Raw genomic sequence first — 23,593 nt, forward strand, 5'->3', positions numbered from 1 at the left:
TGATCCGCTAATACGGTCTAATGTAAACCCCACCTTAGATGAGCTGGTCATCAGAATTCTGATTCTGATTCTGAGCCAGGAGAGGATAAATATCTGATACTCCCTATTAGTCAGACAGAACTGAGGAAGCCTTTTGGACGAGAGGTGAAACGTTTTCAAGAATCTTCAAGCAAGTCCAGTTGCCCATTTCTACCACCCACAGTTTAGCAAAGCTAACATTACAGTACAAGTTAAGTTTGGATTGCAATTATGCTGTTTGTAAACAAAATTAATGTGTTAAAGGCTAATAATAAATGAAAACTTGAGGGATTTCTCTGTTAGCCTCATCTCATTTAAACATTGCAGGCTGATTTCTACTTACTTTAATGTATCACTAGCAATGTTAATATTTGTGCATTAAATATTCTTTCAGCTTTTAGAGCACTGGGATTCAAACTACTCCTGAGGTACCACCATGCTGATTTGACTCATTAGCAAGTCATTAATCTATTCATGAACTGATTCAGTTTGGAGCCATTGGAAGCAGCAGGCTCTCTATAGGATTGAAAACCACCATTTATTGAGTGATATTTGCTCAAAGGGGGCTCTGGAAATTCCTTGAGCTGAGCTTTACCTCTTTACGCAGCACCATGCGGTCCATACGTTGACGGACCATGTGCTGGTTCCTGATTACCTCGATCTCCACCTTTTCTGCCTCATTACCGAACATGGTCCATTGGTCCCTCTCCCGGAGCTCATCGTGATCCATGGTTTCCCTCAGGACCTCCCTGAGGAGCAAAGACACATCTGTACCTCAGAATTTCAGTGTTAGTGGAAGCAGCTTGTATGCTGAAAAAAAATTCTGAGGTGTTCGATATGTAAAATAATAAAGTCACCTAAAAATAACCAACACCTGAGGAAACTAATTATGTACTATTTGGCTTTAGATGACATAGATGCAAAAAAGTCATCTCTAATTTTTCTATATAAAAAAAGAAGCTTGAGGATGTCCTTGTCCAGCACTATTGCCGGGTCAGTGTCCATGTGGACCCTACTGATCCACATGGCATATTAATCGGAGCACAGTTTTACACTAGATGCCCTTCTTGCCACAACCCTCCCATTTTTGGGCTTGGGAATAAACCATTCACAGACATGGGCAATTTAGAGTAGCCAATTGACCTAATCCACATGTCTTTGGGGGAAACCAGAGCACCCAGAGGAAACTCACACAGACATGGGGAGAACATGCAAACTCCACACAGAAAGGCCCCTGGTGGCCACTGGGCTCGAACCCAGAACCTTCTTGCTGTGCGGTGACGGTGCTAACCACTACACCACCATGCCACCCAAGCAAACCGATTCTAAACATAGAAAAAAGCAAAGTGGCATAAGGCCTCTTCTCTTTATTGATCAATGCATTAATTGCCAATTACAAATCAAAAGAGCTAAAATTAAACATCAGAATGGGAAGAATTGTGATCTCAAAGTGTGACTTTCACTGTGGCATGGATGTTGGTTTGAGCCAGATGGACTGGTTTGAGTATTTCAGAAACTGCTGATGTCCTGTGGTTTTCACACACAATAGTCTCTAGAGTTTACACAGAATGGTGCGAAAAACAAAAGACATTGAGTGAGCGACAGTTCTGTGGGTGGAAACATCTTGTTGATAAGAGAGGTCAGAGGAAAATGGCCAGATTTGTGTGAGCTGCCAGGAAGGATATAGCAACTCATAGCAACTCTTTACAACGGTGGTGAGCAGAAAAGCATCTCAGCATGCAACAGCAGAAGAACACATTGGGTTCCGGTCCTGCAGCCAAGAACAGGAATCTTAGAATCAAGAAAAAGTTCCTATTACAGTGGCCAGTGAGTGTATTTACCCATATAATGGTGTTCGTAAGAAGTTTGCCCAACAAATAAGTACTGGTGAAATGACGCCTCTGTGCCTTTAATATATAAATCTGAGCTCTTTATTTAACACATAATTCACAGTTCAGGTCTGATTTACACCATTCCATCCTGAGATCACACAACCATTTGCATTGCATGTCATTTAACTAATTAACATGTGATTTCTTTTTAAAATAATTTACCAGAGAGACACTATTTTTAAAAAATAAGACACGATAAGAATGCTAAGGCAAAAGAATCACCAGTGGTAAGAACACTCAGGATTTAAGGTCCTTCTTTACCAAGCCAGAAACCTTTATTTTTCTTTCTGACTGCATTAAATAAATAGACTGTGATTTGAGCTGCTTGAACTTTTCTGTTCTGAGATGAGTACTGCATGATATTTTTCCACCTATCACTGAAGAGTTTGTGAAGAGGTCGTTGAGTGTATGCTTCCGAATCTAGATTGGCCTGTGTTACCCTCAAAGGCCAAGGAGAAGTGGAGAAAAGCTCTGTGAAATTATGGCAGTAGGAGTTCTTGTGAAGGAGGCTTCAGATATTTTTAGCGAAAGTGCATACTTGAAACCATTTCATTCAGAGTGCTTTGATTTCTCATTTATTCTCTGATGCTCATTATTAATCTCTTAAGGCTTTTTTAAGTATAGATTTTTAAATGAATGTGTTTCTACCCCACTGAATCTCTGTCACAAAGTCAGAGCATGGTGACACAAATTCATCTCATCTCATTATCCCTAGCTGCTTTATCCTGTTCTACAGGGTCACAGGCAAGCTGGAGCCTATCCCAGCTGACTACGGGCGAAAGGCAGGGTACACCCTGGCCAAGTCGCCAGGTCATCACAGGGCTGACACATACAACCATTCACACCTACGGTCAATTTAGAGTTGCCAGTTAGCCTAACCTGCATGTCTTTGGACTGCGGGGGAAACCAGAGCACCCGGAGGAAACCCACACAGACAACATGCAAACTCCGCACAGAAAGGCCGTCACCGTCCACGGGGCTTGAACCCGGACCTTCTTGCTGTGAGGCGACAGCACTAACCATTACACCTCCGTGCTGCCCGTGACGTAAATCGAACCTTTATAATCATTTTTTTTTACTTCAAAAAATATTTTTTTTAGGGGACAAAGTAATCTCAGCGACTTTATCCATGGCATAAATGTTGGTGCCAGATGAGCTGGGTTGAGTATTTCAGAAACTGCTGATTTCCTAGGAATTTCATGCACAATATTCACAGGATTGTGGGAAAAACAAAAAAAACATCCACTGAGCCACAGGTCTGCTGGCAAAAATGCCTTGTTGATGAGAATGATCAGAGGAGTATGGCTTGGTTTGAATCGTTAGGAAGTTTACAAGCGAGACCGTCAATGACGGCGTAGCTCACTCCGGCTCTGTCTAGTCCAGTGTTAGGACTTGGACTGTTTTGGCCTCTAGAGGCCGCTGTTATTTCCTTTTCGTGTCATGTTTATTTTGGCCTCTAGAGGCCGCCACTGTTCCTGTGTTTTGTGTTTTTGTTAATTGCCTGTTTGTCCTGATTATCTTCACCTGTGTCCTTAATTAGTTTGTGTATTTATACCCCTGAGTTCAGTCCTCTTGTCACGGAGTCTTTGTGCTGTTATGTTTATCTCCAGTTTCCTCTATACCATGTTCTTTGTTTTGCACTTTGCTTTTCTTTTGGATTTAGTAGTGACTGTGTTTTGTGGATCTTCTGAGCTTTTGCATTTTTGCCTTTTTCTTTTTGAACTTTTGGATTATACTCTTTGTTTTTGTTTTTTTGTTTTGCCCTGGATTGTATATAGTGTACATAGTATAAATAAACCTTTTGATACTTTTTCTACTTCCGCCTCACGCCTCTGCATTTGAGTCATCCCCCTGGTGGCCTAGTGGGGGTTTGCTGGATCATCACACCAACGAACCAGGTTCGAATCCCAGCAAAACCCTAACAGAAAGACTCCGTCATGACTGACTCAGCAGAGGCTGCTTCAACTGTCTACCCGGCCAACCTTCAGGGAATTATGGCAGCTTTGACACGCTTCGGAGCGACCATGGACGCTCATGGACGTACGCTCACCAGCCAACGTGAGGCCCTTGCTCGCCATGAGGAACTGCTTCAGCAAATTGGGAAAACCCTGGCACAGCTGACATCTCTGCCTGCATCTCCTCATCCTGATCCAGCTCCTGCTCCAGTGCCTCCTGCCATGCTGCCTTCTTCACCTCGCGAACCCAGCCTTCCTGCACCACAGAGGTATGACGGCAAGCACAGTGAGTGCCGAGAGTTCCTTACCCAGTGTCAACTCACCTTTGAGCTTCAGCCTACCACCTACACTACGGATCGCCGCAAGATTGCCTTTGTGATAACCTTATTAGCTGGTAAGGCGCGAGCCTGGGCTACTGCTATCTGGCAGAGACAGGGACCTGAGTGCTTTGACTTCCAGCTGTTTTCTGAAGAGATGCTTCGGGTCTTCGATCAGACAGACATCAGTACCGACGCAGCCCGAAAGCTCATGTCCATCCGGCAAGGAGGAAGCGTCGCAGATTACGCCATCTCGTTCCGAACGCTCGCAGCAGTAAGTGGATGGAACGAGACTGCCCTGGTGTCAGCCTTCCACCATGGTCTGTCTGACCCTATCAAGGACGGTCTGGCCTCTATTGGATGCCCAAGTGACCTCGAAACCCTCATCTCACATGCTATTCGTCTGGACAACAGGATGAGAGAACGCCACCAAGCCTTGAGCCCCCCCAGCCTCCCTACCTCTACCTGGAAACCATCTACCTCCTTCAGTGACTGTCCAGAACCCATGCAAGTGGGTCGTACTCGCCTCTCCGCATCTGAGAGGGAGCGCAGAAGGAGGGATAAGTGCTGCATCTACTGTGGCAAGCCTGGTCACTTCCGAGCATCATGTCCCGAACTCTTGGGAAAAGGACCGCCCCGTCCAGCCGAGGGAGGGTTGTGACGGGGCCTACCCTCTCTCCCGGACTCCCTGGCCAAGGAATCTACATCCCGGTCTCCATCTCCTGGGGTGAGTCTGTCCACTCTTGTCAAGCTTTGATAGACTCAGGGGCGGCTGGGAACTTTATGGATATTCACTTCGCCCAAAGCATCAATATACCTACTGCACCTCTTGAAGTCCCTCTGTCTGTGTCTGCCCTCGATGGCCAAGCGTTAGGTGATGGAAGAGTCACCCAAGTTACTTCTCCAGTCTTCCTCCAGTCTCAAGGTCACAAGGAAGAAATATCCCTGCACCTGATTCCTTCACCTGAGTTCCCAGTTATTCTAGGCCTTCCTTGGCTTACTCGCCACAACCCTCGCATAGACTGGGTAACAAGCCAGGTTGTGGAATGGGGCCCTGCATGCCATGCCTCTTGTCTTCTCTCTAGCTCTCCTGTGTCTCCTGCCAAGCCCCCTGATCTCACCGAGTTATCTCAAGTTCCCACAGAGTACTGGGATCTCAAGGAGGTATTCAGCAAGAGCAGGGCCACCGTTCTTCCTCCGCACCGGGCCTACGACTGTGCCATCGACTTGCTCCCTGGGACTACCCCTCCTCATGGCAGACTGTTTTCCCTCTCTCAGCCAGAACGCAAGGCCATGGAGGAATACCTCAAAGACGCCCTGGTCTCTGGGTTCATTCGACCCTCCACCTCACCTGCTGGTGCCGGCTTCTTCTTTGTCAGCAAGAAGGATGGGGGGCTCCGACCATGTATTGACTACAGGGGCCTGAACAAGATCACTGTGCGCAACCGATATCCCCTTCCGCTGATGTCCACTGCTTTCGACCTGCTCCAAGGCGCCACCGTCTTCACCAAGTTGGACCTACGGAACGCATACCACCTCATCCGTATCCGACAGGGAGACGAGTGGAAGACTGCCTTTAACACCCCGTCTGGGCACTACGAATACCAGGTGATGCCCTTCGGACTCACCAACGCACCAGCTGTTTTTCAGGCCCTAATCAACGACGTCTTAAGGGACATGATTAACCTGTACGTTTTTGTCTACCTCGACGACATCCTTATCTTCTCCAAGACCGTGCAGGAGCACCGCCACCATGTCCGCCAGGTTCTCCAGAGGCTGCTACAGAACAATCTGTTCGCCAAGGCCCAGAAATGCGAATTTCATGTTCCCGAGGTCTCCTTTCTGGGATTTATTGTACGGACAGGCCAACTCCAAATGGACCCTGCCAAGACCCTGGCCGTCCGGGATTGGCCTACTCCCAAGTCCGTTAAGGAGGTTCAGCGGTTCTTAGGATTCGCTAACTTCTACCGCAAGTTCATCAGGAACTTCAGTTCTGTGGCAGCACCCATGTCAGACCTCACCAAAAGGACAGGTGGATCTTATGTCTGGTCTCCTCAGGCAGAAAAGGCATTCAAAGACCTCAAGGACCGCTTCTGCACGGCACCCATTCTGGTCCTCCCAGACACCTCCCAACCATTCATCGTGGAGGTGGACGCCTCGGACAGTGGTGTCGGCGCGGTGCTCTCTCAACGTTCGGAAGGAAAGCTGCACCCCTGCGCTTACTTCTCCCACCGTCTGAGTCCTGCAGAGTCCCGGTACGATGTGGGGGATCGAGAACTGCTAGCGGTCAAACTGGCCCTTGAGGAGTGGAGGCACTGGCTGGAGGGAGCGCAACATCCATTCCTGGTTTGGACTGACCACAAGAACCTGGAGTACCTCCAGCAAGCCAAGAGACTGAACCCTCGACAGGCTAGGTGGGCCCTGTTTTTCAGTCGGTTTGACTTCACCCTCTCGTACCACCCTGGCTCCAAGAACACCAAACCTGACGCACTGTCCAGGCTGTTCTCTGCCACTAACAGGGAGAATGAAGTTGGGCTTATTATCCCGGTGTCCCGGATTGTGGCCCCTGTCCGCTGGGGTATTGAGGAGGCTGTTCGACGAGCCCAACGCCAGGACCCCGGTCCTGGGACGGGGCCACCGGGCCTCTTGTACGTCCCACATCAAGCCCGGGCCAAGGTTCTCCAGTGGGGTCACTCTTCCCCTCTCACCGCCCACCCGGGAGCTCGGAGGACCCTGGACTTCCTGAAAAGACGCTTCTGGTGGCCTAACATGGAGAAGGAAGTAAGGTCATTTGTCCTGTCCTGTGAGGTTTGCACCAGAACCAAGAACCCACGACAGCGTCCCTAGGGTCTCCTGCATCCTCTGACCATTCCCCGGCGTCCCTGGTCCCACGTGGCAGTCGACTTCATCACAGGTCTCCCTGAGTCACAAGGTAACACGGTCATTTTGGTCATAGTTGACAGATTCTCCAAGGCCTGCCGCTTCATACCACTGTGCAAACTCCCCTCTGCTCTTGAAACAGCTAAACTTATGTTCAATCATGTCTTCCGAGTCTTTGGTCTTCCACAGGACATCGTCTCAGACCGAGGGCCCCAGTTCTCCTCCCGAGTGTGGCACGGGTTCTGCAAGGTCATCGGAGCCACTGCCAGCCTCTCCTCTGGGTTTCACCCACAGTCCAATGGTCAGACGGAGAGGCTCAACCAGGACCTGGAAACCACCCTGCGAGGCCTGGCTATGGATAACCCGACATCGTGGAGCACCTGGCTGCCATGGGCAGAGTACACCCACAACACCCTGCAGTCATCAGCCACCAAGCTGTCGCCATTCCAGTGCCAATTCGGGTTCCAGCCACCTCTGTTTCCGGACCAGGAGGAGGACGCGGGGGTGCCCTCGGTCAACCAATATGTGAGACGGTGTCGCAAGACCTGGAGCAAGGTCAGGAAGACCCTCATCCAGACCTCCAGAACCAACCAGACTCAGGCCAACCGCCATAGAAGACCTGCACACGCTTTCTGCCCTGGGCAGCGGGTTTGGCTGTCCACTAAGGACCTTCCGCTGCGGGTGGAGAACCGCAAGCTTGCTCCTCGCTACATTGGCCCCTTCAAGGTGGTGCGCAGGGTGAACCCTGTCTCCTACCGGCTCCAGTTGCCCAGGACTCTGAGGATCAACCCCACTTTCCATGTTTCCCTGTTGCGGCCCGTACTTACGTCTACGTATGCCCCTGCCCCTAGGAACCCCCCACCCCCCCGCATCTTCCAGGGGCAGACTGTGTTCACTGTGCATCGCCTGCTTGACTCCCGCCGGGTCCGCAGCGGGTTGCAATACCTGGTGGACTGGGAGGGCTATGGTCCTGAGGAGCGCTGCTGGGTTCCTGCTCGGGATGTCCTAGATAAAGAACTGTGTCGGGACTTCCATTCGGCCCATCCGGATCGCCCTGGGAACGTCAGGAGACGCTCCTAGAGGGGGGGGTCCTGTTAGGACTTGGACTGTTTTGGCCTCTAGAGGCCGCTGTTATTTCCTTTTCGTGTCATGTTTATTTTGGCCTCTAGAGGCCGCCACTGTTCCTGTGTTTTGTGTTTTTGTTAATTGCCTGTTTGTCCTGATTATCTTCACCTGTGTCCTTAATTAGTTTGTGTATTTATACCCCTGAGTTCAGTCCTCTTGTCACGGAGTCTTTGTGCTGTTATGTTTATCTCCAGTTTCCTCTATACCGTGTTCTTTGTTTTGCACTTTGCTTTTCTTTTGGATTTAGTAGTGACTGTGTTTTGTGGATCTTCTGAGCTTTTGCATTTTTGCCTTTTTCTTTTTGAACTTTTGGATTATACTCTTTGTTTTTGTTTTTTTGTTTTGCCCTGGATTGTATATAGTGTACATAGTATAAATAAACCTTTTGATACTTTTTCTACTTCCGCCTCACGCCTCTGCATTTGAGTCATCCCCCTGGTGGCCTAGTGGGGGTTTGCTAGATCATCATACCAACGAACCAGGTTCGAATCCCAGCAAAACCCTAACAGTCCAGAATGAACGATCTAAAGTGGCCCACCTTATGCAATAAATGTTGCAAGCTATATACAAGCTATTTACAGAAGTTATAGCCACCCTAGGAATAGCTACCTATTTGCCAGAAAGAATCCAAAACGGCGAGGAACTGACCGAGAAGAAGCGATTTTTGTTGAACTGCTCATTAAGGCTTAATTAGTCCATAACTTCATTAATAATTGCAATTAAGCAAATCTGGGTAGAAGTTATATGCACCCTAGGTACCCCACCTTCCTGAAAGAAAATCAAAATTGTTGAAGAATTGAGTGAGAAGACGTGATTTGTGTGGAAACTGCTCATTAGGGTTTAATTGCTGGGTTTCAGTCATGTGACTTTTCTTAGCAGTTTTACTGGAAGTGAAATAGCTGGTGGTCTAAACGGCTGCCGTAGTGCAAACAACTAGCGATAACTTATCAGAGTACGCTCGTAATCTAGAAGCCACTGTTCGCTTTAGATATGTTCAGAAGATTGCTATGTGCAATGGAATCGACCCCTACAGTCTGGGAAAGAAGGATTTGTTATACGATCTCGAAAACTACCCTTCACTTGAGTTCCCCAACATCTCGAACTATTTGGTGTTGCAGACGTCCTTCTACACTGCAAAACACATGAAAGCGTGGAAGAGTATGGAGGCTTACAACTTTTTTGTATGTGGCTGGGTAAAGGACCTCGGGATCAAGTCGCTGCTGAATGAATCCTGTATTGTTTTTGCCCATGTAAGTATGTTTTTTTTTAAAACTTTTCTTTTGCGTCTTTACAACGAAGCGCTGCAAGTTGAAGTGTAAACAAACAGTTGGCTTGATTCTCACTTGAGTTGGCTCTCATCTCTCAGGTAAATCATTCACAAAGATCATCAGAAACCCCTTTAAAGACCTGGATCTTAGTTAAACAAGAAGGAGAAGTGATCACGGCGCATTGTAACTGTACGGCTGGGCAAGAATTTTGTCACAACCTTCATGCATATGGAATTTGTGAAGAGTGAGGAGTAAACAAAGAAACAGCTGGGGACTTTAGCGCTTCATGACTACAAAAAAGTACCGTAAAATAACGACACATAGCAAGAATAGTACTTGGCAAACACTCAGGACATAGCTGAGAGGGAGACACAAACCTTTCATGAAGTGATCACTGCAAACTCGAGCATGCTTCGACTCGCTTCCCTTCGATTTCAGTGAGAGATTCAAAAGCAACCTTTCTTGACGTCTTTTTGTGAAATCCTGTGTTCGTTCACCCTTTTTTATTAGTTTACGGGGAACCCTGAAGAAATTTTTATCAGTTTCACGGCTTGATCGATTCGAAAAACCTAAAACAATGCAAACGTAAGGTATTTATCATGCGAGCAATGCACCTTCTCCATCCAAACACTTTGTCAACGGAGCTTTGGTAGACCACCAGCTAAAGTTTTGAAGAACTAATGAGGCGCATATGACGTCACGTGAAACCCAGCAATTACTCCATATCTTCATTATTAATTGCAATTATGTAAATTTGGGTAGAAACTATATGCACCCCAGGCAGACCTGTGGATGAGGGCGGCACGGTGGTATAGTGGTTAACGCTGTCACCTCACAGCAAGAAGATCCAGGTTTGAGCCCCGTGGCCGGCGAGGGCCTTTCTGTGCGGAGTTTTCATGTTGTCCGCGTGGGTTTCCTCTGGGTGCTCCGGTTTCCCCCACAGTCCAAAGACATGCAGGTTAGGTTAACTGGTGACTCTAAATTGACTGTAGGTGTGAATGGCTGTCTGTGTCTATGTGTCAGCCCTGTGATGACCTGGCGACTTGTCCAGGGTGTACCCCGCCTTTCGCCTGTAGTCAGCTGGGATAGGCTCCAGCTTGCCTGCGACCCTGTAAAACTGGATAAAGCAGCTAGAGATAATGAGATGAGATGAGATGTGGACGATGCCGGACGGATGATGGACAACACGTGATGGCATAAGCTCGTCTCCTGTCAGCCGGATGAGTTAACAACCACTCTTTACAACCATGGTGAACAGAAAAGCATCTCAGAATGCACAATATCCTGAACTATAAGGTGGATGGGCTACAACAGCAAAAGAGGCATCTGAGGCCACAGACTTACCAAAAATGGACAATTTGGATAAGATGATAAGAGGCCAGGTGACTTTTCCCTATTTTCAACTCTCCACTTTTGGTGAATCTGTGGCCATTGTAGCCTCAGATTCCTATTCATTGCACTAACAGACAGCCCCCAGACACCTCTAACTCCCTCTCGTCTAATATTTAATGATAATTTCTTGCTGAATTTTTTGTCACTGCATGTTTATAGCTGATTCATACAAGCTGATTTTCAATTCTGCCTGCTGTTATTTTATTTCACCTTAGTACATGAATTAGTTGATGATACCTCAGGCTTTAAGTAGTTGATAACATTGTTGTTGAGATTTTATTTTCTAATATACCATAAAAAATAAATTGCACGACTATCTAGCCTACCGGGCATAGCATTTTGAATAGGCTATACACTATGGCATGACATTCATTTTTGAGAAAAAAAAAGGCTTGACAACAATTAACAATTCAGATAGCAATTTTTAGTCTCAACTGCAAATTATGTATTCTTGAGTCAAATTTTGTAGTGGTTATTATTATTTTTTTCACTATTTGATGAAATAATACCAGTTCATGCTAGTGGACCGAGACCTTTGGTGGTAATATAGACATATTTTATACTTCATTATTTATGGTGTGTGGTGATGCAGGTAAATATTGTGACTGATATCCTGAATAGCTATATTACAGCAGTTCTTACACATTCAATAGAGCGATTTCAGGTGAGCTGCGGGTCTTTGAGGTGTAAGATCACTCTGCCTCTTTTAGGACGCTGCTGCTGTGATTGAATATTCACTTTGATTTGATCATATTTCCTCCCTCAAGTCTCTCTCCAATAGCCTAGTCTGACTTTCATGACACACTTCCTCTCAACAAGCACAAACTTCTGCTTTCATTCTCCCACACAGAAAAATATGTGCTCTGTAATTTTTCAGCCTCTGCATGAGACAATGAATAGGTATGAAAATAAGACATGGTGGAAAACAGCACAAGAAAATTATATGGCAGAGAACAAGTATGACAAACTTCATAAGAGATGAGAGAGCGTAGACTAAACAATGAAACACACAAACATTCATTCTTAAGCATCTTCAGAATCAGCTTCACATGTTCCTGATTAATCCTTTAATATTCAGCATCATATACTCCTCAGACTCCTCAATCATCCTCACATCCTCTCTACAGATTCATCATTCATCCTCACATCCTCCATACAGATTCATCATTCATCCTCACATCCTCCCTCCAGACTCCTCATTCATCCTCACATCCTCCTTACAGACTCCTCATTTATCCTCACATCCTCAATAAAGATTCATCATTCATCCTCACATCCTCCCTACAGACTCCTCATTCATCCTCACATGATCCCTACATACTTCTCTTTCATTCTCAGATCCTCTCTACAGACTCCTCATTCATCCTCACATCCTCCATACAGATTCATCATTCATCCTCACATCCTCTCTACAGACTCCTCATTCATCCTCACATGATCCCTACATACTTCTCTTTCATTCTCAGATCCTCTCTACAGACTCCTCATTCATCCTCACATCCTCCATACAGATTCATCATTCATCCTCACATCCTCCCTCCAGACTCCTCATTCATCCTCACATCCTTTCTACATACTCCTCATTCATCCTCTCATCCTCCATACAGATTCATCATTCATCCTCACATCCTCCCTCCAGACTCCTCATTCATCCTCACATCTTCCTTACAGACTCCTCATTTATCCTCACATCCTCCATAAAGATTCATCATTCATTCTCACATCCTCCCGACAGACTCCTCATTCATCCTCACATGATCCCTACATACTTCTCTTTCATTCTCAGATCCTCTCTACAGACTCCTCATTCATCCTCACATCCTCCGTACAGATTCATCATTCATCCTCACATCCTCTCTACACACTCCTCATTCATCCTCACATGATCCCTACATACTTCTCTTTCATTCTCAGATCCTCTCTACAGACTCCTCATTCATCCTCACATCCTCCATACAGATTCATCATTCATCCTCACATCCTCCCTCCAGACTCCTCATTCATCCTCACATCCTTTCTACATACTCCTCATTCATCCTCTCATCCTCCATACAGATTCATCATTCATCCTCACATCCTCCCTCCAGACTCCTCATTCATCCTCACATCCTCCTTACAGACTCCTCATTTATCCTCACATCCTCCATAAAGATTCATCATTCATCCTCACATCCTCCCTACAGACTCCTCATTCATCCTCACATGATCCCTACATACTTCTCTTTCATTCTCAGATCCTCTCTACAGACTCCTCATTCATCCTCACATCCTCCATACAGATTCATCATTCATCCTCACATCCTCTCTACAGACTCCTCATTCATCCTCACATGATCCCTACATACTTCTCTTTCATTCTCAGATCCTCTCTACAGACTCCTCATTCATCCTCACATCCTCCATACAGATTCATCATTCATCCTCACATCCTCCCTCCAGACTCCTCATTCATCCTCACATCCTCCTTACAGACTCCTCATTCATCCTCACATCCTCCATACAGATTCATCATTCATCCTCACATTCTCCCTCCAGACTCCTCATTCATCCTCACATCCTCCTTACAGACTCCTCATTTATCCTCACATCCTCCATAAAGATTAATCATTCATCCTCACATCCTCTCTACAGACTCCTCATTCATCCTCACATGATCCTTACATACTTCTCTTTCATTCTCAGATCCTCTCTACAGACTCCTCATTCATCCTCACATCCTCCATACAGATTCATCATTCATCCTCACATCCTCCCTCCAGACTCCTCATTCATCCTCACATCCTCTCTACATACTCCTCATTCATCCTCACATCCTCCCTCCAGACTCCTCATTCATCCTCACATCCTCCTTACAGACTCCTCATTCATCCTCACATCCTCCATGCAGATTCATCATTCATCCTCACATCCTCCCTCCAGACTCCTCATTCATCCTCACATCCTCTCTACATACTCCTCATTCATCCTCACATCCTCCTTACAGACTCCTCATTCATCCTCACATCCTCCATGCAGATTCATCATTCATCCTCACATCCTCTCTACAGACTCTCATTCATCCTCACATGATCCCTACATACTTCTCTTTCATTCTCAGATCCTCTCTACAGACTCCTCATTCATCCTCACATCCTCCATAAAGATTCATCATTCATCCTCACATCCTCTCTACATACTCCTCATTCATCCTCACATCCTCCATACAGATTCATCATTCATCCTCACATCCTCCCTCCAGACTCCTCATTCATCCTCACATCCTCCTTACAGACTTCTCATTCATCCTCACATCCTCCATACAGATTCATCATTCATCCTCACATCCTCTCTACAGACTCCTCATTCATCCTCACATGATCCCTACATACTTCTTATTCATTGTCGCATCCTCTCTACAGACTCCTCATTAGGGTGGTTCATAAAATTGACTTTCACCAAATTTTGCCAGATCGCTTTTTGCCTTGTTCCAATTGATATTCTAAGCATCTGTACCAAAAATGGAGTCAATGGCTGCACATTTAGGGGTGGCACACTTTTTCACAATTTTGAAATTGTTAACGGTTTTTTCTATTTTCAGGAATAATGACATCAAGAAAGAAATGTAACTTGCTTGAGAAGCCCCCTCTACCTTCCATTTTAGGAGCATGCCTTCCCTCAAAGGAGCAAGTGCTTCTCCACCTCCTCTATCATATTGAAGAGGGGAAGGCTTTATCAGAGGCCACAACAGCAACTATGGTTGAAGTAAAGAAGATATGGGATAAAAGCATTGCAGATGCCGCACTGAAGAGCATTGCACGACATTTGTGGTATCTGTCAGATCTCGTCGCCCTAGCATTTTTTGATGCTTGCATTGATGCTGAAGAAAAGTAGGCAATGCTGAGAAATCTTGAAAGATGCCCTGGGAAGATGCTCAAAAGACTTGATGCCAAGTCTTTCTTCCGCAAGAACAGTACAACTACCATCTTTAGCCTCGTCACTCGCCGCTCGATCCACTTCTTTGAAGTTCTCACTGAAGGCCAAATTAACAGCACAAGTAACCCTGATGATGTGAGGTCCATTCTCACAGATGAGAATCTGCAACAAAAAGTTCATGCCTTGAAGGTCATCAATGACAGTGCAGAGAGAGGCATTGCCCTTATTAAACGCTGTCAACAATCTGTGCGAAATGAAGACCAAAAGCAGTTTTTGCTCCGCATTGTGCAAGAACACAGAGACAAAGTATCAAAGCGAACAAGGTCATCATACATGGAATATAGTGTTTGAACTGTTCTAATGTTCTAATATATGTAGCATAAGTACAGGGAGATTGGGAGAGATTATTATTGAGCACACTTATCGAGCATTCTGCATTGTTCATTTTTGTAATGTTCAAGTTTCTGTTTCTGCTAAAGTTACGCATTCTTATGTAGAACATTAAAAATTGTGAAAAAGTGTGCCACCCTTTACTGGCATCCTATTGGCTCAATTTTTGGTACAGATGTTTACAATGTCAATAGGAACAAGGCAAAATGCGATCTGGCAAAATTTAGAAAACTTTTACTTATACCATCATATTGTGAACCACCCTACTCCTCATTCATCCTCACATCTTTCCTACACACTTCTCTTTCATCCTCGTATCCTCTCTACAGATTCCTCATTCACCTTCACATCTTCCATACAAATTCCCCAATCTTCCTCACATCCCTTCTACAGACTCCTCATTCATCTGCAAATCCTCATGTTTATTCTTGAACATTCATTTGCACAGCCTCCTGAAAGACTCCTCATTCATTTGCTACTTATCATCTACACAAAGAGCATGTTGCAGGTTTTGTTATTATATTATGTTGTTCTGAGTCAAGTGCGTCTTTTCAGTCATTTCAAAACAGTTCAGTTGGAAAGTGTGATGCTCAGGGAAACACGCTGCACACTATGAAACAGTCGCCCCCCGGGACTCGGTTTGTTTTTTTCCTGTGTTGCTCTTCTTGTTTGTGTTTGTATTCAGTTCCACTTTGACTCCACCAGGATTGCGGTGTGGATGCTCCAGTGATAACACACCCCATGCAAATATGATCATAAATCGACTGCAAGATTTTTATCGATGGCAAATTTATACACACAATCATTAAGGATGCAAATGTGACAAGCTGTAGAAAAGAAAAGCCTGGGAGCTAAGTGAGTATGGATTAAAATAGGATAAAATTAGTCAGCGAGCCTTTGTCTTTATCTTCAATAAATGAACACGAACATTATTGAACAATCCCTGACTTCTAATTGCAATATTAAACCCTGGAAAATCCTTATGATTCTGTAGTGTTCCCATTTTGCTATATATTTAATTTTTATTAATGTTGTTTAATGTCAAAACAGCAGCCAGGAAGTGCCTTCGAGGATGTACATACAGTATCTTTGCTGAAAAAAACCTTTTCATGTTCATTAAACAGTTGTGAATTAACTTGAAAAACAGACATACAAATGTTGTAACTATTCAATAAATAAGAAATCTGTAGCTTTTCTTGAAGACATATTACTTTACTAACATTTATGTTTCTGTACTTGGGTACAAATACAAATATGGGGTTGAGTACAAGTTTAGAATCTATTTAGAAAAGTTTAGTTTCTTATCATACATGTTTGTGCCAATTACCAGTGATAGAATAATACATAATATGATAATAAGCATGAATGTTCCAATACTAACAGATGGTATTCTTGATTGAATAGATTCTTTATTCATTACAGGATAACAGGCAGGGTGTCTTCTGATCTAATCAGATTGGAGAACAGCAATTCGACAGCAGTGTGGCAGAGAGACAAATGATAATTAAGCTTGCATGTTAGAAATGAAACAAAATACAGTATACCATTAGGCAGAACAAGAGGAAGCATATTTGGATCAACAGACTTCAACAGAATATTGATGTAATAAATATAATTCTTGGTAATGATCTTGGATTTTTGGATTTTGGATGTCTGTGTGTGTTTAAGATGTCACTGTACCATGTCCTGTGGCGTGGGAACTTTGGCTCCGTCAGAATCTCTTTGACAGACATGATGTCACCAGGGATGATGGGATAGAACTCAGAGAGGGAGGCCTCTTCATCACTAGGAGACAAAAAATAAATAAATAATACAACCCCGATTCCAAAAAAGTTGGGACAAAGTATAAATTGTAAATAAAAATGGAATGCAATGATGTGGAAGTTTCAGAATTCCATATTTTATTCAGAATAGAACATAGATGACATATCAAATGTTTAAACTGAGAAAATGTATCATTTAAAGAGAAAAATTAGGTGATTTTAAATTTCATGACAACAACATATCTCAAAAAAGTTGGGAAAAGGCCATGTTTACCACTGTGAGACATCCCCTTTTCTCTTTACAACAGTCTGTAAACGTCTGGGGACTGAGGAGACAAGTTGCTCAAGTTTAGGGATAGGAATGTTAACCCATTCTTGTCTAATGTAGGATCCTAGTTGCTCAACTGTCTTAGGTCTTTTTTGTCGTATCTTCCATTTTATGATGTGCCAAATGTTTTCTATGGGTGAAAGATCTGGACTGCAGGCTGGCCAGTTCAGTACCCGGACCCTTCTTCTACGCAGCCATGATGCTGTAATTGATGCAGTATGTGGTTTGGCATTGTCATGTTGGAAAATGCAAGGTCTTCCCTGAAAGAGATGTCATCTGGATGGGAGCATATGTTGCTCTAGAACCTGGATATACCTTTCAGCATTGATGGTGTCTTTCCAGATGTGTAAGCTGCCCATGCCACACGCACTAATGCAACCCCATACCATCAGAGATGCAGGCTTCTGAACTGAGCGCCGATAACAACTTGGGTCGTCCTTCTCCTCTTTAGTCCGAATGACACGGCGTCCCTGATTTCCATAAAGAACTTCAAATTTCGATTCGTCTGACCAAAGAACAGTTTTCCAGTTTGCCACAGTCCATTTTAAATGAGCCTTGGCCCAGAGAAGACGTCTGCACTTCTGGATCATGTTTAGATACGGCTTCTTCTTTGAACTATAGAGTTTTAGCTGGCAACGGCGGATGGCACAGTGAATTGTGTTCACAGATAATGTTCTCTGGAAATATTCCTGAGCCCATTTTGTGATTTCCAATACAGAAGCATGCCTGTATGTGATGCAGTGCTGTCTAAGGGCCTGAAGATCATGGGCACCCAGTATGGTTTTCCGGCTTTGACCCTTACGCACAGAGATTCTTCCAGATTCTCTGAATCTTTTGATGATATTATGCACTGTAGATGATGATATGTTCAAACTCTTTGCAATTTTACACTGTTGAACTCCTTTCTGATATTGCGCCACTATTTGTCGGGGCAGAATTAGGGGGATTGGTGATCCTCTTCCCATCTTTACTTCTGAGAGCCGCTGCCACTCCAAGATGCTCTTTTTATACCCAGTCATGTTAATGACCTAATGCCAATTGACCTAATGAGTTGCAATTTGGTCCTCCAGCTGTTCCTTTTTTGTACCTTTAACTTTTCCAGCCTCTTATTGCCCCTGTCCCAACTTTTTTGAAATGTGTTGCTGTCATGAAATTTCAAATGAGCCAATATTTGGGATGAAATTTCAAAATGTCTCACTTTTGACATTTGAAAGACATGTGCAAGTCTATGTGAATACAATATCAGTTTTTGAGATTTGTAAATTATTGCATTCCGTTTTTATTTACAATTTGTACTTTGTCCCAACTTTTTTGGAATCGGGGTTGTATATACGGTGTAATATATATATATATATATATATATATATATATATATATATATATATATATATATATATATATATATATATATACACACACACACACACACACACACACTAGTGCATCTCAAAAAATTAGAATAACATGAAAAAGTTCCCTTTTTCATAATTTAATTCAAAAAGGTAAACTTTCATTTCTATATTCATTACATGTAAAGTGAAATATTTAAAGCCTTTTTTGTTTTAATTTTGATGATTATGGCTTATAGCTCATGAAAATCAGAAATCCAGTATCTCAAATTATTAGAATTTTCCCTAAGATCAATCAAAAAAATGATTTACAATACAGAAATGTCCAACTTCTGAAAAGTGTATTCATTTATACACTCAATACTTGGTTGGGGCTCCTTTACCATAAATTACTGTATCAATGCGGTGTGGCATGGAGGTGATCAGTCTGTGGCACTGCTGAGGTGTTACTGAAGCCCAGGTTGCTTTGACAGTGGCCTTCAGCGTATCTGTATTTTTGGGTCGGGTGTTTCTCATCTTCCTCTTGACAATACCCCATAGATTCTCTATGGGGTTCGGGTCAGGCAAGTTGGCTGGCCAATCAAACACAGTAATATCATGGTCAGCAAACCATTTGGTAGTAGTTTTGGCACTGTGGGTAGGTGCTAAGTCCTGCTGGAAAAGGAAATCAGCATCTCCAAAAAGCTCGTCAGCAGATGGAAGCATGAAGTGCTCTAAAATCTCCTGGTAGATGGCTGTGTTGACTTTGGACTTGATAAAATACAGTGGACCAACACCAGCAGATGACATGGCACCCCAAATCATCACAGACTGTGGAAACTTCACACTGGGCTTCAAACACCTTGGATTCTGTGCCTCTCCACTCTTCCTCCAGACTCTAGAACCGTGATTTCCAAATTAAATGCAAAATGTACTTTCATCTGAAAAGAGGACTTTGGACCACTGAGCAACAGTCCATTTCTTTCTCTCCTTAGCCCAGATAAGACACTTCTGACATTGTCTCTGGCTCAGGAGTAGCTTGATATTTGGAATGCAAAAGTTGTATCCCCTTTCTTGAAGATGTCTGTTCCTGATGGGTCTTGATACACTGACACCAGCCTCAGTCCACTCCTTGTGAAGCTCTCCCAAGTTCTTGAATCAACTTTTCTTGACAATCCTCTCAAGACTGCAGCCATCCCTGTTGCTTGTGCACCTTTTCCAGCCACCCTTTTCAGCAATGACCTTTTGTGGCTTACCCTCCTTGTGGAGGGCATCAGTGATCATCTTCTGGACAACAGTCAAGTCAGCAGTCTTCCCCATGACTGTGGTTGTGTGTATTGAACTAGACCAAGAGATACACTGTGTTCATACTGTTTTACTCAAACTTGAAATGAAATATTCTAATATTTTGAGATTTTTTTTATGTTTTTGTACTGTATGCCATACTGATTAAAATTAAAATAGAAAAATGCTTGAAACATTTTAGTTTATGTGTAATGAGTCTATAATGTATAACATTTTCACTTTCTTAAATAACTGATGGAAAATATTGAACTTTTTCACAATATTCTAATTTTTTGAGATAGATAGATAGATAGATAGATAGATAGATAGATAGATAGATAGATAGATAGATAGATAGAGTGAAATGAGTAAAAATTGCCACTGTATAGCTTCAGGATCTGAAAGGAGAGGCATTTAAATTTGATTTAGTGGGTGTTGATGAATTACTGTTACATTTATTCATTTGCCAGATGCTTTTATGTGAAGTGAGTTACTATTCAACTCAAGCACAGAACTGTTAAATTAAATAACAGATTCTTAGAAATGACCAGAAACCAGAAAATCAAACAAATCTACAACTCTGTAGCTACAAATACAAATCTGTAGCTTGAAATACAGTAATAGGAGTACTGGAGGAAGCTATGACTTAATGGTTAGAGAAGTGGCTTTGGGACCAAAAGGTTGCTGGTTCAATTTCCTGAACTAGCAGAAATGGCTGAAGTGCCCTTGAGCAAGGCACCTAATCCCCCAACTGCTCCCCAGACTGCTTTGGTTATGTTGTATGTTGCAATGGATAAGCGAGCCTGCTAAATGTAGTGTAATAATAGTAATACATAATTATGATATCAACATCAGAGCATGGCTTTTTTAATTTACTGAAATTATTTAAATGCTACAAGGCAAACTAAGTGACTTTTCCAATTTCCAATACCAATGAGCAAAAAGATGGCAAAAATATAATACTGCAAGACCCAGCCATTTTCATGATACACCATCTTCAGTGTGGAGGTTTTACTTAAAAAGCGATGGAGCAGAGATTTTTAACCAAAATGTCCCAAAACAAACATCCACCCATCCATCTTCTTCCGCTTATCCGAAGTTGGGTCGCGGTGGCAGCAGGCTAAGCAGGGTATTCCAGGCGTCCCTCTCCCCAGCAATGCTTTCCAGTTCCTCCTGTGGGATCCCAAGGTGCTCCCAGGCCAGATGAGATACAGTATATAATCTCTCCAGCATGTTCTGGGCCTACCCTGAGATCTCCTCCCAGTTGGACGTGCCTGGAAAACATCCAAAGGAAGATGCCCAGGAGGCATCCTAATCAGATGTCCGAACCACCTCAGCTGACTCCTTTCGACATGAAGGAGCAGCAGCTCTACTCCAAGATCCCTCCAGATGTCTGAGCTCCTCACCCTATCTCTAAGGGTGAGTCCAGCCACCCTATGGAGAAATCTAATTTCAGCCACTTGTATCTGCGATCTCATCCTTTAGGTCACTACCCAAAGCTCATGACCTCAGGTGAGGGTTGAAATGTAGATTGACTGGTAAATCAAAAGCTTTGCCTTCCAGCTCAGCTCCTTCTTCACCATGACGGACTGGTACAATGCCCGCATTATTGCTGACACCGCCAAAACAAACAAACAAAAAATAAGCAAAACAATAAAATATTAAGCTAGTAAAATGTGGGACAGTTAAACAACTGGTACAAAACATTTTAACAACCAATCAGTGAGTGATAATGGAGTTAAAAAGACAAGTTACAAAGCTGGCATGGTATACTTGCTCAGATAAGTAGACACCGATCAGCCATAGCATTAAAACCATTGACAGGTGAAGTAAATAACATTGATTATCTCATTACAGTGGCACCTGTCAAAGGGTAGGATATATTATGGAGCAAGAGAACAGTCAGTTCTTGAACTTGATGTGTTGCAAGCAGGAAAATTGAGCAAGCGTAAGGATCTGAGTGACTTTGACAAGGGCCAAATTGTGATAGTTAGATGACTGGATCTGAGCATCTCCAAAATGGCACATCTTGTGGTGTGTTCCTGGTACACAGTGGTTAATACCTACCAAAAGTGGTCCAAGGAAGGACTACCGGTGAACTGGCGACAGGGTCATGGGTGTCGAAGGCTCACTGATTCGCATGGGGCATGAAGGTTAGCCCATATGGTTCAATCCCACAGAAGTGCTACTGTAGCACCAACTGCTGAAAAAAGTTAATGCTGACACCTTTCTGTTTTAGCCAACATTAACTTTTTCAGCAGTTTGTAAATGAGATAATCAATGTTATTCACTTCACCTGTCAGTCGTCATAATGTTATGGCTGATTGGCATATAATGATAGTAGTATACAGTATTGTTCTATTGATATTATACCATCATATTCATGAATTCATGTTTCATGTTTACCTGCTATACCTCAAGTGCCCTTGACTGTTTGGTTATTTGAACCAATTTGTGTGTGTGTGTGTGTGTGTGTGTGTGTGTATATGTATGTATATATATATATATATATATATATATATATATATATATATATATATATATATATATATATATGAGTGTTTAGTCTACGTCTAGTTCATATCTAGAGTGTTTATACTGTTTATATTGTCTGTTTGAGTGTTTAGTCTGTGTGTAGTTCTTATCTAGTGTTTACACTGTTTATATTGTCTGACTGTTTAGTCTGTCTTGTTATCTAGTGTTTATACAGTTTATTTATACTGTTTATAAATGTTTGAGTGTTTAGTCTATGTCTAGTTCCTATCTAGAGTGTTTATACTGTTTATATACACACACACACACACACACACACACACATATATTTTTTTTCAATTATTCTATTTTTATTTATTGCATTGCCTGTTTGCACCGTGGGTCAGAGAGGACTGATATTTCATCTGTGCTGTATGTCAAGCATGTATAGCATATTTGACAATAAAGTTGACTTGACTTGATATTGTCCACCATTGCTAACCCAAAGCCGCGATTAGATTTTATATTCCAGCTGGCTGATAAGGCGGCAATTTAAAAAATATCCTTGATCAATGGCTTGAATAGTTGGTGAGTTAACTCATGGGAAGTTTGCTAAATAAGCCATCTTGGTTAACTGACACCTTCAGACTGTTAGCTAACAGACTTGAGCTGTTCTCTAAGCAGCCTCTCTTTTTCTCTTTTCCATGATATTAGTAAAACAAGCAAACAACAACAACAAAAAATGCAGCTCGTCACGTTACAGAGAAACCATAAAGCAAAACATTCTCTTTTCTGAAGACTTTCCCATGTAAAAAAAGAAAAATTACAGCTTAACCTCTGATTGTTACAGAGAACTAACACTGGAGACTCCTTCCAAAAATATCAAATAAAAGAAATTTCGTTATTATTAGAAAACATCTCGATGTTATGAGAAAAACATCTCAATGTTATTAGAAAACATCTCGATGTTGTGAGAAAAGCATCTCATTATTATGAGAAAACATCTCACTGTTATAAAAATACATCTCATTATTATTAGAAAACATCTCGATGTTATGAGAAAAGCATCTCGTTATTATTAGATCTCAATGTTATGAGAAAAACATATTATTATTATTATTATTAGAAAACATCTCACTGTTATAAAAATGCATCTCATTATTATTAGAAAACATCTCAATGTTACAAGAAAAACATCTCATCTCATTATCTCTAGCCGCTTTATCCTGTTCTACAGGGTCGCAGGCAAGCTGGAGCCTATCCCAGCTG

At 43.0% G+C, this 23,593-nt stretch overlaps 1 protein-coding gene across 1 annotated transcript in view; it reads right to left on the reverse strand.

Annotated features, from left to right (window-relative positions):
* Positions 1-23,593, reverse strand: part of myom3 (myomesin 3) — a 208,396-nt gene that overhangs the window by 158,853 nt on the left and 25,950 nt on the right. The window contains exons 3-4 of the mRNA XM_060900318.1: positions 16,830-16,934; positions 614-767 (exon numbers count right to left, since the gene is read on the reverse strand). Coding sequence (XP_060756301.1) covers positions 614-767; positions 16,830-16,934 — 259 coding nt within the window. The remainder of the gene's footprint in view (positions 1-613; positions 768-16,829; positions 16,935-23,593) is intronic.

The sequence above is a fragment of the Neoarius graeffei genome, chromosome 19 (assembly GCF_027579695.1).
Source record: "Neoarius graeffei isolate fNeoGra1 chromosome 19, fNeoGra1.pri, whole genome shotgun sequence".
NCBI classification, from domain to species: domain Eukaryota; kingdom Metazoa; phylum Chordata; class Actinopteri; order Siluriformes; family Ariidae; genus Neoarius; species Neoarius graeffei.